The 15,638-nt window shown below is 46.0% G+C and overlaps 1 protein-coding gene across 2 annotated transcripts in view; it reads left to right on the plus strand.

Moving 5' to 3' along the window:
- Window positions 1-15,638, plus strand: part of bcl2l1 (BCL2 like 1) — a 34,374-nt gene that overhangs the window by 3,355 nt on the left and 15,381 nt on the right. For both annotated transcript variants that reach the window (XM_084553331.1, XM_084553332.1), the window contains exon 2: window positions 475-1,249. In XM_084553331.1, coding sequence (XP_084409457.1) covers window positions 695-1,249 — 555 coding nt within the window. In that variant the 5' untranslated portion in view covers window positions 475-694. The remainder of the gene's footprint in view (window positions 1-474; window positions 1,250-15,638) is intronic.

Below are 15,638 nucleotides of genomic sequence, written 5' to 3' on the forward strand. Positions count from 1 at the left end.
GGAGCTTATGACCTATACTGCAGCCAGCCACCAGGGGGAGCTCTACATGCTTTGGCTTCACTTTTACAGGAGCAGTCATGGCGTCCATCTTTATATACAGTCTATGCATGAGACAAACAAGGTGCCGAGCTGCTCTGAGTGGAGGTCAGAGGTCACTGATTAAGACACGGCGACTGTCTGCGAGGACCTTCAAGCCAGACTGTCTCGCTGATCTTTCCTCACCTTCCTCACACCACTTCCCCCTTTGTCTCTCTTGTTCTCCTTCTCTCGATAAAACACACACACACACACATTCGCTCCACCGTCGTCTCATTAATATCGTTGCCATCTGTTCCATATGTAAAAGCCCAATTAGAGAGATGCACTTTGACCCCACCTGTCCAAATTTAATTTGAAAGTCCACACACACACACACACACACACAGTCGTGGACAAAGGCTACCCAGACGTTGACCTTTTGTTGTCTCTCCACAGGGCCTGAGCTGATTTGTCAGCCTTGTGTAGGTTTGGTTTTCGCCCAAATCTCCCCGAGTGTCCTGTGGACATCAGCTGACCATGGTGGTCTGAGCGGAGGAGACGCAGGAAGACATCCTGGCACAGAGAACGTTCACTCAAACACAGCGAAGCTTGACCGAGAGAGGAACAGAGAAGACGGACTGGAGCAAAGAGGACAAAGCACATTTACATAAACAATATGTCTCAGAACAGAGAACTGGTGGTTTTCTACATAAAATATAAACTCTCCCAGAAAGACTATCCTCTCAACCACATGGTGCTCAACGAGCCTCCGAACAGGACTGACGGGGGGGGCGCGGGGATGGGTGAGGAACAGCGGACAGAGACACACGCCAACGGGACTTTTAACGGCACGAGTCCCGGGACTCCGCCGGCGTCCCCGATGCGGCAGCAGCGGTTGCCGTCGACGACGGACCTGGACGCGGTGAAGGAGGCCCTCCGGGACACGGCCAACGAGTTCGAGCTGCGGTACGCCCGCGCCTTCAGCGACCTCCACAGCCAGCTGCACATCACGCCGGCCACCGCCTACCAGAGCTTCGAGAACGTGATGGACGAGGTGTTCCGGGACGGCGTCAACTGGGGTCGCATCGTGGGGCTTTTCGCCTTCGGCGGGGCGCTGTGTGTCGAGTGCGTCGAGAAGGAGATGAGCCCCCTGGTGGGGAGGATCGTAGAGTGGATGACGGTCTACCTGGACAACCACATCCAGCCCTGGATCCAGAGCCAAGGAGGATGGGTGAGTCCTGCTCAGTGACACAGAGAAATGTGCTGTTTGCTTCTGTAGCCTCTTTCATACGAGGATTTAATTAAACGGGTACGGTAGACTCAGGTTGTCTGGGTGGAAAATTTCCATGTTGACACTTTTCCCTCCAGCTGGCAGCAGTCACATAAATCCTTATGTTTCCAGCTAGTTCTGGAAATGTGTGTCCTTTTGTTGATGCAGTGATCATGGTGTTTTGTTTGTGTGTGTGTGCGCGTGTGGTGTTATATATATATACTCTAACCTGAAAAGTGATTAAATTCATTAAGCGGAGACCCACACGCTTGGGAGTGGGAATTAAACGTACGCTGCCAAAATCCCCCCAAAAAAAGACGACAAAGTAGCGGCGCCCTTCACCTACTTCTCATTTCATCATTCCATCGTGTACAGACTCATGTCGTAACCATCCTCCTCCACCGTGAGACTTTACACGACGCATGGGTGTGGTTGGACGTGCGCCAGAGAAAAATTCTTCATATCACATCTAGTCAGAGGCGCTGGATCGATCGGCACGCACACCCGCGTACGTACACATGTGGCGCAAAGACGCCGCCTGTGCTTGGAAACGGTAAAAACACAGAGCGTCTGTATGGTCAGCAGCTGCTTCGGCCGTTCTCTAATTGATCAGCGGCGCGGAGCTCGATGAGCCGGATCGAAAGCGGGGAGCTTTAACGGGGCTACGGCGTCGGCGAGGCTTTGTAGCTTTCCGCGGCCCCGCCTGGGGATCGAAGTTCTCTCATCAAGAGGCAGGATGAAGTCCAGGGCTTTTACAGATAGCCCTTTGTTTTACTCCGGCGGTCACTTGATTGGCTGCTTTTCTTTTTTCTTCTTCTTCTTCTTCTTCTTTCACCATCTGACCATTTTATCTGTACGTTTCTTTTTTTTTTGTGTGTTCTCCACAGAGCCAGCTGCATCAGATGAAAGCACAGTTGTTGTGTTTTGTTTTTTTTTTTTTTAACTGGGGTTAGTTTCAAAGTGGCCCGTCCTGGTTCTGACAACCCCACTGTTGTGTTGTTGTTTTTTTTTCTTGCACACGTGCACACTTCCAGGACAGTTAAGGTCAGCTCTTTTCCTTTGTCCCGGCCGTTTGATGGTATGGAGGAGAGCGGGGAGGGGAGGGGCTGTTTATTATTTTCACCCCGGCGCTGTGTAACACCGGGTCGAAGGTCGAGCCTATGGAAACTAACATCCCTCTGGCTGACGGCGTATCTCTAGAGGAGGAAAAAACCCAATTGTGCAGAGCCTGGGTTTGCTGCTATTTGTTCTGCAGTTTAAAAAAAATAAATAAATAAAGCTATGAAAGACGAGGTTATGGAAACAGCTGATGTTATTTGTTCCAGTTCAGATTGGACGCTGCTTTGGTTTGTATGAGAGAAAAAAAGGGGACAAAGTAGGGACACAGTGGACTGAGCGTGTCCAGGAAGAAGCACCGGAAAATAAAAATAAATCTGGAAACCTTTTTATTTCATAGATGTCATTAATCTTAAGCAGAGCACGAAAAGGAAGCAGCTTTTCTGTCTAAACTCAACGTCAGGGTGGCGTTGGTTGTGTTGTTGTTGCAAACTCAAACACCTCAACAGCCACAGGATAAGTTGCCGTTAATCCTTGAAGCAACTTGGCTTTTTGTTGAGAGTCACAACCAAGTAACCTTTGGCATATTGTTATTGCGAGCGTGTTGGCATAAAGCTGAAACACCCACACCCGCTGGTCATTCGCAGGTTGTTTAATTTGATCACCTGGTCCAGGGTGAACTTCAGCCGGGTTACGTTTTCATTGACAGCAAATAGCTTCAGCTTGTTTTTGTTGCTCCTCTGTGCATCGACCGGACGCAGGTGTTTGCTTCACCGGGCGTCGGTTGCATTTACGCTGCAACGGCGCTATAGCGACGCGTACAGAGCTGTAGCTTATGTCGGCCGTAGCCCGTGAACCGTAGACCGCAGGTGTCAAGCATACGGCCCGGGGTCCAAAAGCGGCCCGGCAGACGGTCCAGCCTGGCCCCGCGGGATGAATCAGCAAAAGTGCAAATATTCCACTGAAGACATTAACCGTTACTGCTACTCCCAGTCTTCACTCAGTCTTAGTAAGAGTTGTGGACATAAAACACACACACAACACTGAGACCTGGAGCTGCACTTTTGCAACAACTGCACTTCTTTTTCTTAAGAAATGTCCGGTTGTTCATTGCGTGTTTTTGTAATAGTAGAGTTCATTGAACGTGAACATTTTTATAGCGTTCTTTGCACATTTTTGGAGTCATTTATAGATTAAAATGCTGTTGTGCTGCTGGTCTGGCCCCCCGAGTTGAGATCAAACTGGGCTGTATGCGGCCCCTGACCTGAAATGAGTTTGACACCAAATGAGTTTGCTGTAGAAAAATTGGGCGCCATGACCGTTCCACCTTTTGAAGGCAAAGCCAAAGCATGTGGAGCTCTCCCTGGTGGCGCCGCCCATCATATCCCTGGGATATTAGCTTCACTTTGCCCCAATGTCCATTTTTGTCCCGTTAGAGTCTATGGTGTGAACACACAACTCTCTGTGGATGAGCATTGACCAATGATGGATGGAATTTGATCATTATTAAATGTGCAGTCGCTTGCAGAGACACAGTTGTTGTTGTGAAAATAGACGGTCAATCTAATGGTCAATTACATTTCCCATCTCGACCACAAGTGGATGCTTTTACAGTAGCTGTGTAATCAACACGTACGTCATTGTGTGTGGCTGATCTCCATGATATCATGTTGTCAAATAAAGGTTCAGGCACACACACACACACACACACACACCAACACACACAAGTCATTTTCCCTTAGCAACACGTTAACGTCAGGGGCTAGAATCAGTTAACGCGCCGTAGATAGACGCTTGTGGTCGTGCGCTTTGTGTGTCACTTCGGTTTAAGAAGACAACTGAATGACTTCACCCGAAACAGTGAATGGATCGGCGCGTTGGTCGACGCTGCACGGTTTCACTTCTCCTGACGGTGCCTTGAGCGCATGATGCCACTTCCTTCCCGTTGTGAGCGCTGCGTAATTCACTTTTGTTGTGTTGTTGGTGATACAGTCGCCTGGCGCAGAGGAGGAGCGAGAGAGAGAGCGAGAGAGCGAGAGAGAGAGCGCCGGGTTCACGTGTCCTACTTGTGCACAAGTTGATGCTCTTGCCATGGCGGTGGTCAAATGGAAATTTACAAACCAGTAGGTGCTTTCCTGTCACCAGTGCCATCGCTTCACTGCTCTTCCCCTCTTAGTCACAATGTCATTGTCTTTTTTTTTTTTTTTTTTGTGGTTTTGCTCGTTCAAAGTCAACCCACTGTTTTCCCTGAAATGTACCAGAGTCTCTGAGTAAAACCCACACGAGGCTCTGTTCTTCTTCTTCTTCTTTTTTTTTCTTTCAGTCTTTTATTTCCCCCCCTTTCTTCCTCCCTTTCCTCCCCTGACGCCTCCTCACAGGGATGAAGCTCAAAGCCGTTGGCAGATGTGGGTATATAGCTGTGAGGCAGGTGTGCCCTTAGTGTTAGCTGATGAAATATTAGTCCGCCCTGAGCAGCGGCAAGGTCACTTTCTGTTTCACTCAGCAATCAGTCTGTCATGATCTCATTTATATGCCTCTGGAGTTTTTTGAATATTTGCTGTTTGGAGTAATTTTGGTTCTTGCTATAATTGAAAAAGGTGTAAATGGATGATGACGTACGGTAAATGAAGCTTAGCCGAGGCTTAATCTGAAGGTAAAGTAATCGGTGTTGGCGTAATTACTTTATATTACCTCAGGGGTGTTTTCCAAAAGCTTGGGAGTTTCCAGTGTTTGTGGGCGACGGGCACGTCAAGGCCGAGTCTGTCAGTGAAATCGGTCTTTATCTGGAAGATCCGACATCGCTAAATAAAATCCTTGGATCCGCTTTTTAAAAATATCCTCTCGTCAGAAAACGTATCGCAGCACATGAACGCACAGTTTGTTCTCTGTCATTGCATTAAAGTCAGTTACACTTTGTTTGTAAAGTTCCTTTTCTATTTAAAGCTGTTATCTCTCTCTCTACTTCCTGATTTGATTCAATTCAATATCAATTCATTGTTTTTTTTTTTGTTTAGCTTTAGTTGACACATCTTTCATCTGTCTTTGCTTTAAGTCTAATCGGCTTTCGGGCCCTGACGGTGTTCTCTCTCAGCGTTGCAGCTTCTGTCGTGATTTAAATCTTCCACACACAGGGACTAATGTCGTTGCCAAATCTTTGCAATTTGTCACCCGCAACCAGTCACCAGAGGTTTCTAACGAGAGGATGCAGGAAACGGTTTGTGTTTTTGAAAAAGCTTCTATGCGAGGATTTCATCAATCAACATTGGATCGTTCAAATCAAGATTGATATGAATTTATTAACCCAGCCCCTTCCTTTTATATAATTTTCAATTTATTGTCATTACTATTTCTTGTCTAGAGTTGATATTTATCGACTCTGATTCTGATCCGTCTGGATTCTGGGCCAGACAATGCTTTTTTTTTAATACAACTTGAACTGTGCTTCAGTTTTGTTTTGCAAAGAAAAAGTGTGAAAGCCTCCAGCTTGAACTGAGGAAGTAGCGGAGGTGACAGTCAAATATTAAAAAAGTGAAAGCTGTTTTGCGCAACACAGAGGAAACCTTGCAGACATAAAAAAAATAAATAAATAAATATAAAAAAGCATAAAGCCTCAGCCTAAATGATCCCGTTGGAGCTTATTTTGGAGCTTCCGCTGTCAGGGATGCTGAGATATTTGATAGTAGCTTGGGACGTGGGATAAATTTGCTCCCTCTACAGCTTGTGGTTTTAAAAGAAGCTCCGTCGTAAGACCGTATATTGTCTGATAATAAACCTCCTTGGCAGACGGCAGAGGTAGAGACAGTGCCATCGACCTAATAATGCTGTTTCTGGCAGAGCAGGCGATGGCAGTGATTACTCAGTTGAGATTGAGCCGCCTCAGGGAGGGGGTACGGGGTTATTACCAATTATAGATGAATAATATCTCGACCTGCTACCGGGGGGAAGAATGTTTTTCTTCCCTCTCTCTCTCTCTCTCTCTCTCGCTCTCTCTGACAGACTAATAAAGGCTAAACTCGTTTAGAGCAGCAACGGTGCCATGGTCTGGGGGATGCTCGGCTGTAGCTGGATGGGACTGGGGAAGGGAAGGGTATGACAAACGAGGGAGAAGAGACCATTAGTCCGGTTGTTCTGCTCCGTGCTGTTGATGGTTTCAGTAAGGTCAAGGGAAAGTTAACTACAAGAAAAATGTGGCTTTCTCTTTCCGCTGGTTTCCCTTTTTTTTTGTTTTTTTTTTACGCCCTTATAAACCACCACTGGCTACATATTATTATGCTGTTTTCACAAACCCTTGGTGAAAAGACCAACACAGATGAACTGATCCTGATAAAAAGGCATTGTACAGTGACGCTTAAAGGTTTTTGCACCTTTCAAAATATGTATCTACAGTTCTGCATAAAATGACTAAACAACAATAAGAGTGGAAAGGATGAAAAAACTCGTCCCCCATCTTTGGGACAAACATGTGGTTGAGAAATGTCTTGCCGCACCTGGACCAGGACGGCTTTGACCAGTTTCGAAACCATCTCAATTCAATCTGAAACTAATGTCGTCGTTGGTTTCAAGAGATTTGTGACATTTCCACAGTATTTTACCTCTAGTTTCACATCTAGTGTTTGTCTTTGCTTTTGTGCAGCTCTCCTTTTTAAATCCAACCATGTTTCAGTCCTGATGGTGCTCTTAGGGTTGTAGCTTCTGTTATGTTTTGGATATGTTTTCCAATTTAGTGAGATTTCCAGATTTCTGACTAGGGATGCACCAAAAATGTTTTTAGCCGAAAAACCGAAAATGCACTTTTGGGCCATTTGCTGCGGTTGTTGCTTGCATCATCACAACCTCCTGTTTCAGCCGTGTTGTTTCGGCGATACATTTTTGGCCAAAAATTTTCGGCCAAAAATTTTCAGCCCAAAAAACAAAAATGCACTTTTCGGCCATTTTCGGACGAAAATTGCTGCGGTTGTTGCATCATCACAACATCTTGTTTCGGCGATAAATTTTCGGCCAAAATTTTTCGGCCAAAAATTTTTAGCCCAAAAAACAAAAATGCACTTTTGAGAAATGTCTTGCCGCACCTGGACCAGGACGACTTGTCATCGTTGATGGACCAGTGAACTCTAAAAGAAAACGTCAGGACATTTGTCCATGAGCTGAATCTGAAGAGAAACTGGGTCATGCAGCAAGACAAGCGAGCCCAAGAACAAAAGACGAACGGTTAAAGAAGAACAAGATGAATGTTTAGGAACGGCCAAGTCCAGATCCTGACGTTAATCCAATAGAAATGTTGTGAAAGAACCTGACGCCCACCAACATCTCAGAACTGAAGCGGTTCTGTTTTGAGGAACGGGCTAAAATTCCTCCAAGCAGCTGTAAATGTTTAGTTGCCGTTATTGCTGCACAAGGAGGTCACAGCAGATATGTAAGATTAAACACACAACAAGCATGATATTTCTGTTTCATTCGTTTTGATTGTGAGCTCTTTGTCTGCATTCGGGACTTGTTTTGAAAGTCCACTGATGTTTTGAGTCATTTTTTTATCAGGGAAAATTTTCGGTGCATCCCTAATTTTTATGCAGAAATGTAGAAAATTCGGAAATTTTTCAGAGCGCCAGTTTTGACCACACTGTTGTGACATGTTGTTCTTTTTACCGGTGAATACGTCACGTCTCTAATTTTAGCTTTAACATCTAAAAGATAGATTCCCTAGAAAATGTCTTTCTCTTCTGTCAAAATGACTTTTACTCTCACCCGTCTCTGTTTTGGGGAACTTTTACCTTTTTTTGAAAAATTTACATTTACAGGAACAAAAGATCTTTAGTGTAAGCAGCTTTGTGCCCGAGAGCCGGAGGCAGTTTAGCTGGAAAATCCCCAGAGAACCGGCTCGTTGATCGTCCGTCTTCTCTTTTCGTGGGAAACGTTATTATGAAATATATCGTCAACATAACCGCCGTGGCTCGCCGTGTGTAATTACGACCGTATCCTAAAGCGTGTTTGTAATTAAAGGCCTAAGGAGGATGAGTCCATTGACTTGTTTTGACGGAGGAAACACCTGAGCTTCCTTTGTGCTGTTCTCCACGGCAGACTTATTTACTCTCTCTCTCTCTCTGGTTTTCTCTCTGCCTGTAATTAACATGCACATAGGATAGGCAGTTGGAGTCGTCTGTCAGACCGCCCTAATGTAGACAAGAGGAAATCTCACCCCTGGGACCTAACCAGCCCGCCTCCTCGACCCCCCCACCTTCATCTTCTATACATCTCCCCCAACTCCACGCCCCCTCCTCCTCCTCCTCCTCCTCCTGCCACCAATCGATTTTTGTCACTTATTTTTCCGTCCGCACCTCCGCCCGCCCGCCCGCCATTTTTCATTTAGGCTCCTTTATTTCCTTTCCTCCCTCTTCCCTCTATCTCCTCACCCATCAATCTCTACACACCAGACTAAATGTGTTACGGACCAGACAGGACGCCACAGGACGCCCCCGTCAGTGTCGCCGTTAACCCCCGCGTCCTTTTTCCGCCATGTTTGTTTATCAGCGCACGCGTGGCCCGTAAAATCGCCATCGGTGCTGCTATCGATCCCCCCCCCCCCACCTCCCCGACTTGATCCCGGTTCGCAACCCCCACTGTGCAGCTGCCACCATCCCTTCATCTTTTCTCCCCACACACCATCCTCCTCCTCCTCCTCTTTCTTCTATCCTTCATCACTAACTGCTCATGTGTGACTTCGTTAGGATAAATTAGGATAAATGTTTTTTTTCTAACAAGACAAAGTTTCCGTGAATTGTGTGTTGGTTTGAGATCACCCACGTGGCGTTGCTCCTTCTTCTTGTTGTTGTTGTTGTTGTTGCTGGCGTTTTGCTGTATGGTGGCGCGCTGCAGAGGGGAGGGGACGCCGCCAACTCAGACTTAGTCACGTGACCGCCTCAAACAAAGGACCCCGTGGCCACATACACACTCACAGAAAACGTGCCATACTTTCTTTCTTTTTTTAGTCGAGCCCACAGGTGTGTCTTCACTCTGCAGACACAAAGACGACACGGTCATGCTCGTCAAAGAGCGACGTTGTCATCGTCTCGTTGTTCGACACACACACATACACATACACATATACAGAGAGACAGATTTCACACACACGTATACATAGATAATGCTCCCGTAAACCTTTTTTGCACCGGATCAATGGCTGGGGCTTTTTTTTTTTTCGTTCGAACGGCGTCAATAAACGCCTCTGTGCGGTGGGCGGCTCTTTGAGGATTGATCTCTGAATGCAGCCGCTCAACCGTGGGACCTATCTCCATGGTTTTTGGATGCATATGTTTAAAGCCGTGCGATCTGTGACATAAGACGTGTGTGTTGTGTTTTTTTTGTTTCTTTTGTGTTTTTTTGTTTTTTTTTTCTTACTCAATGGTGGGTGTCAGAGTCACAGCTTGAGAATGGCAGCAAACAGATTGGATGATTCACTTTGCCTCCAGCTCCATGACGGGATCATCAGGGATGTGTTGTGTTGACGTGTGCACATGTGTGCTAGTTGTATCTACGGATTTTCAGACTCCATTCCGATTCACAGGCTCCCGATTCGAGATGTTTCAGTTGTGAAACGATCTCAATTCAGTCTGAAACTAATGTTGTCGCTGGTTTCAAGAGATTTGTGACATTTCCACAATATTTTACCTCTAGTTTCACATCTAGTGTTGCTTTTGTGCAACTCGCCTTTTTAAATCCAACCATCTTTTAGTCCTGATGGTGCTCTTAGGGTTGGAGCTTCTATTATGTTTTCCAATTTAGCGAGATTTCCAGATTTCTGACTCGGGATGCACCGAAAATTTTCAGCCGAAAAACCGAAAATGCACTTTTGTGCCATTTGCTGCGGTTGTTGCTTGCATCATCACAACCTCCTGTTTCGGCTGTGTTGTTTTGGCCGTGTTGTTTCAGCCCACAAACCGAAAATGCACTTTTGGGCCATTTTCGGACGAAAATTGCTGCGGTTGTTGCTTGCATCATCACAACATCTTGTTTCGGCGATAAATTTTCAGCCAAAATTTTGCGGCCAAAAATTTTCAGCCGGAAAAATGAAAATGCACTTTTGGGCCATTTTTGGATGAAAATTGCTGCGGTTGTTGCTTGCATCATCACAACATCCTGTTTCGGCCGTGTTGTTTCGGCGATAAATTTTCGGCTAAAAATTTTCAGACTTTTATCAATTTTTGGCCGAAAATGGCCCGAAAGTGCTTTTTCGGTTTTCGGCCGAAAAATTTTGGTGCATCCCTATTTCTGACAAGAACATATACAGGATATGGCGTGTGTTTAAAAAGGAATAAATAAAAATCTTTTATGAATCGATCTCTGATCTTTCAAATCTAGATCGATTTAAATCCGATAATCAATTATTTCTTAACCCGGTCCCCAAGTTGTTTGTACCATGTAAGGAGAGGGTTTGTGATAACAGCATCTTTGTGTTGTTGTTGCTGTAGAGAGAAACTATTGTGCAGGGCTGGGTTTTTTAAAAGGAATTGTTAGACTGCAATGAGATTATTCCATGGTGGGAGGGAGATCAAGAACATGACAGAAGCTCCAACCCTGAGAGCACCGTCTGAACCGGACTGAAAGCTGATTTTAAAAAGTGTGACGAGGAGAAGGGCTGCACAAAAGCAAAAGGCAAATGCTAAATGTGAAACTAGGGGTAAAAGACTGTGGAAATGTCACAAATCTCTGGAACCAATGACAACATTAGCTTTGTGAAAACGTCTTTGAGTAAAATAGGTCTGAAAATAAAATATTTCTGAATCAAATCGGGACCTTGAATCTATCCAGGAACTCGGTAGCAGTACCTGGAGGGAAATTAAACGTAAAATGAATTGATGCATCGCTTTGTTTAGCTTCTCATCCTGTGAGTGAAGAAACAGAAAGTGTCAGAGACCGCTCAATCCTCGGATCAGTTTCATAGCTGGAATAGCAGGCCAGTAAACAGCAACTCGTGTGTTTACAGCTTCTGTCAGGTCATCAGTTGATCATGTGAAATGCAAGACCTTTAGCCCTGCAGCATCACGCACGCACAAAGAAGAAACCACAGCAGAGGATCTAATGACTGCACTGGCAGCAGTTAGACTCCCATCTTTTTTCTCTCATTAGAAACCCCGCGCCGGTGTCGCAGCAGCGAGACGTCTGCGCGTTCCGCATCCAGACGCTGTTTATGTGCACGGGGCAGACATCCAGCTGTGTAATAGATGTGTGTTTGTGGCTGTAACTGCCAGCACGCTGCAGAGCGCGGAGCTGTTTGAGCGGCGCTGCCAGACTGGGGGAGACATCACACTTCCTCCTCTGCAGCGCACCATTATGTGCGGCAGCCAAGAACGAAGAAGAAGAAGACAAGGTTATAAAGACGCAGATGGCGAGGAGGGTCCAGACAGAGAGGAAGAAGATAAGGTGGAGATGAGGATGCAGTGTGTAGGAAGGGATGTCCCAGTCGGTATCGGGGCAGAGTCGGGTTTTTTTGGGGGGATTTTTGATCGGGCTTCAGCCTCGCTTGAACTTATGTAATTATTAGATCTGCCATAAACCAAAACCACATATCTATAGCGTCAAAACTTCTTCTTCTGTTTTTGTGGCGGCTGCCTAGCGTCAAAGCTCCCAAAAATAAAAAATCACATCTCAGTAGTGTCAAAACTTCTTCTTCCCCTTGTTGTTGTTGTTGTTGTTCTTCTTCTTTGTCTTTTGGCAGCTTTGGCTAGCGTCAAAGAAGATTGTCATTCAATACTTGATTCAACAGCTACAAAAATAAATCACAAAACAAAACATGTGGGTTTAAAGGAAAAGTTTCTTTTTCCTTGAGACGTCAAAGTATCACAGAGAGGGTCACAGAGTTTATGGTGTTGAATGACCAGATCATTTTTGGAGCCAAGGTACAAGCTAACCCTCTCCTCGCTACGTTAGCCTTTGACTGCCTTAGTTATTGGATTTAACACAGCCACATACAAAGAAGATAAGAAAATCCTTTATGACTCAACAGGGGAGGATCGGCGGGCAAAAAAAAAAAAACCTTGATCGGGACGTCCCTATGTAGGTGAATAGGTCACACTGTAGGTTTCTGCTTACATGTGTGTATGAGTGAACAGCTGGATGTTTGCAGACGCTGCATTCGGTTGCTGCTGCTCCACTTCTCTGTGGCTTTGTGGTGAAATCAGGTCACAACCAAGTCCCCCCCCAACCCTCCTCCTTCCATCTTCCTCTCCGTTCTCCCCCCTTCTTCTGTCTGTCTGTCTTTTCGTTTTTTTTTTCTTTACCTCTCTCTGCTCCAGCCCACACCCCTACTCTTCCTCTCTCTTCCTCCCCTTCAACGCATTCTTTCTCTTCCTCTTTCCCGGCGCATCCCTCTCCCCTCTCTGATTGCATTTCGCCCGTCTCTCCCTCTGCCTCCCATCCGCCCGCCGCTTCTCCTTCCTCCCGTCTCCGCCGCGCTCATATCGGTGATCAGATTACGAGGCGTATCATGGGATTAGCGGGTCTCGTGGCATGTATTAAAAGTGGGAGAGCTGAGGGACGGATAGAGAAGGTGGTTGATGAGTGTTTCATGGTAATGCGCAATCTCGCGCTAGGACTAAATGATGATAAAAGAGCATCGGGGGCCGTCGTCGTTAAATTCGACGCAAGCTCAACGTCTAAATGGCCTGTAGGGATGGAGGAGCGATAAAGACGAGACGAGATAATGGAACACAAAGCAGACTCGTTCGCTGAAGTGATCCTGGAGAAACTGTGTCTTTTTCATGTTCTCGAACTTTATGAAAATTGACTTTTCTCGTCTTAGCGTCTCCTCCCCGCTTTACCTTTCTGTTCTTTCTTATTTTGTCTCTCTTTGCACGTTCCCTCTCTCCCTCTCTCGCTCGATTGCTGTTTCCAGCTCTTCCAGACAGATGGCAGGTCTCGGGGTCATGGCGAGGTGTCTGGGTGGTTTTAAAGACCTACATACATCCACTCCTAGAGAATCTAGTCTCTTGGTCTTCCCTGCTTCCGTTTGCACTTTCTTAAACGTGTGCTCTCCTTGCCAGACCGTCCCGAGTCCTCGGCCGTCCTGCTGCGTCACAGCGGTGTATACATACAGTTTGTCTTGTCGTGTATGGGCGTGCGTTTGCTGACAGAATGGGGTTTTGTGGAGAGGCGCAGCCCCCCCCTCCTCCTCCTCATTCCCACAGTGGAGCAGGGAACAGATTGAGAGTCTGAGCCTCCGTGTCCTGACTCATTAATCTCCTCTTTAATTCATGGCCTCACCGCCGGCACACAGTGTCAGCTCCAGTGTCCAAAAACGAAAAAGAAAGAGCACGAACACCGGGAAGGTTTAATGATTCAATTTCCCCCCATTTGTTTTTTTTTTGCTTGGAAATTATTCAAACTATTTCCGCCAACACCCATGCCAACACCCCCACCGTTGATCTCAGGCTTTAGGTGGCAGCGATCTAGCCAAGCACATTAAAATTAAAATAAGAAACCAAATGACTGCCGGAACACAAATCCTCCGCGCAGGTTTCCGTTCGGCGCAGAATGACAATGAAGAAGAAAAACCTGTTTAAAATGTCACGTCCTCTTACTCTCAGCCATGTGTCAAAAAACGGAACCGCATCCGTCGCTCCGACTTATATGAAATGCGCACATTTTAAAAGAGCCGCGATTCGACCGGCTGCGCCGTTCGTCGTGGATCGGCAAGTGTCGCATGCATTTTTCATATTTTTGGACTGTTGAGCAGTCTCTCTCTTTTTTGGATTGCACTTGATTCCTATTTGTCCTTGCTCTTAAGTTCAAGCCGTGAGCTCGAACTGTGTTTCACCCCCGTCGATGCCCCAGCTCTGCAATAATTCTTACTTTATCCTGTTGGGATCTTTGCCGACTGTTCCCCCTGTTCCTTTTAAAATGCCTTGACAGTTGCAATAAAGATAAAAATAGCAGCGGAAGGCCTTGAGGAGGGGCAGGAAGAGCTCATGGACACGATGAAGACATTGATAAGAAGGTAGACCTCAATAATGATAAAAGTGGCGTGGTAATAGCGAATGCAGTAATCGTACTCGCATGTCAGCGATGATGTGGCGCAGATCAGGAGGAAAGTTATCAGGGGCGTTTTAACTGTGAGATCATCGCACCGTTGGCGTCATTTGCGACTCCCTGCCCAGCAAGAATGAGAGCACACACTCCTTGACCTTCGCATAACTCATCAGCTGTAGTCTTCTTGTCCTGAACTTACAGGTTATCGCTTTAGGAAATTGTGGAAGTTGCGGTGTTTCTGCAGTCACCAAAGGAGCTGCAGGGTTTCGAAATGTCCTAATGGTACAAAAGTTCAACTTCAGTCATATCCGTTACCGGTCACACTGGTGCTGGCACGAACACCAGGAAACGTCGCCGCTGAAGGAAAAGCTGAATTATTCAATTTCCTCATTTTTTTTGTTCCCTCCATTCATGTGATTCATCGCATCCTCTGACTTTACAGCACGACATATTTTTCACTTGACGCTGCCTTGAGGAAACTTTCCTCTCTTTCTTAAAGGCAGCGTTCAGTTGTTGTTGGTGTTTTGGTGAAGGCTTTACCTGAGTGTTGTTTGTTTTTCTGGTGGTTAATCAAGTTGGAAGTGTTAAATGAAGATCTACAAATATCTCTAAATATCCACATGGCATAACTTACAAATTGCTGTCTTAATGACTTGATTTAAAGAGTAAAGTGCTGCCACAGAGCAGTCATGTTTGGTCATGTGATGTTGGCAGCTTTGACGCAAGCCAACAAAGAGGAATAAGACATTTTGATGCCACAGGGATGTGGTTTAGGTTCATGGCAGGCCCAAAATAAATAATTACAAAAGATCGGACTTGGCTGAAGCCCAATGTTGATCCGTTCCAGTCATTGGTGGCTTATATATAGGGGCTTAGTTTACTGATATATCGACTCGTCAGCATTAGGTTCAAGCTGAATTGTAAGGCCGGTCATACACTGTGCGATATTTTCATCTCAAACTGCACGACTAGATCGCTGAGTTCAAAAGTTCACAGCCTTGCGAATCATTTTCTCACGCTATACGGCCTGATGCTCTGATGCGTCATGACTGCTCACACTGTACGTCCGTATACCACGCGTCAGACTTTTCTATCCGGAACTGCAACGTCAAAAAGAAGTAGAAGAAGAAGAAGAAGAGGAACCCGGAAGTGGGAGACGCACATGGAAGTTGTTTTGACGTAACTTCAGCGATCGTGAGGTTGAGGCAAATCGTCTCGTGGCGCTGCTTCTGATGTGCGATACCTTCACGGGGAGCGACCAGGATTTCAGACAAGT

The sequence above is a fragment of the Chelon labrosus genome (assembly GCF_963514085.1).
Source record: "Chelon labrosus genome assembly, chromosome: 10".
NCBI lineage: Eukaryota > Metazoa > Chordata > Actinopteri > Mugiliformes > Mugilidae > Chelon > Chelon labrosus.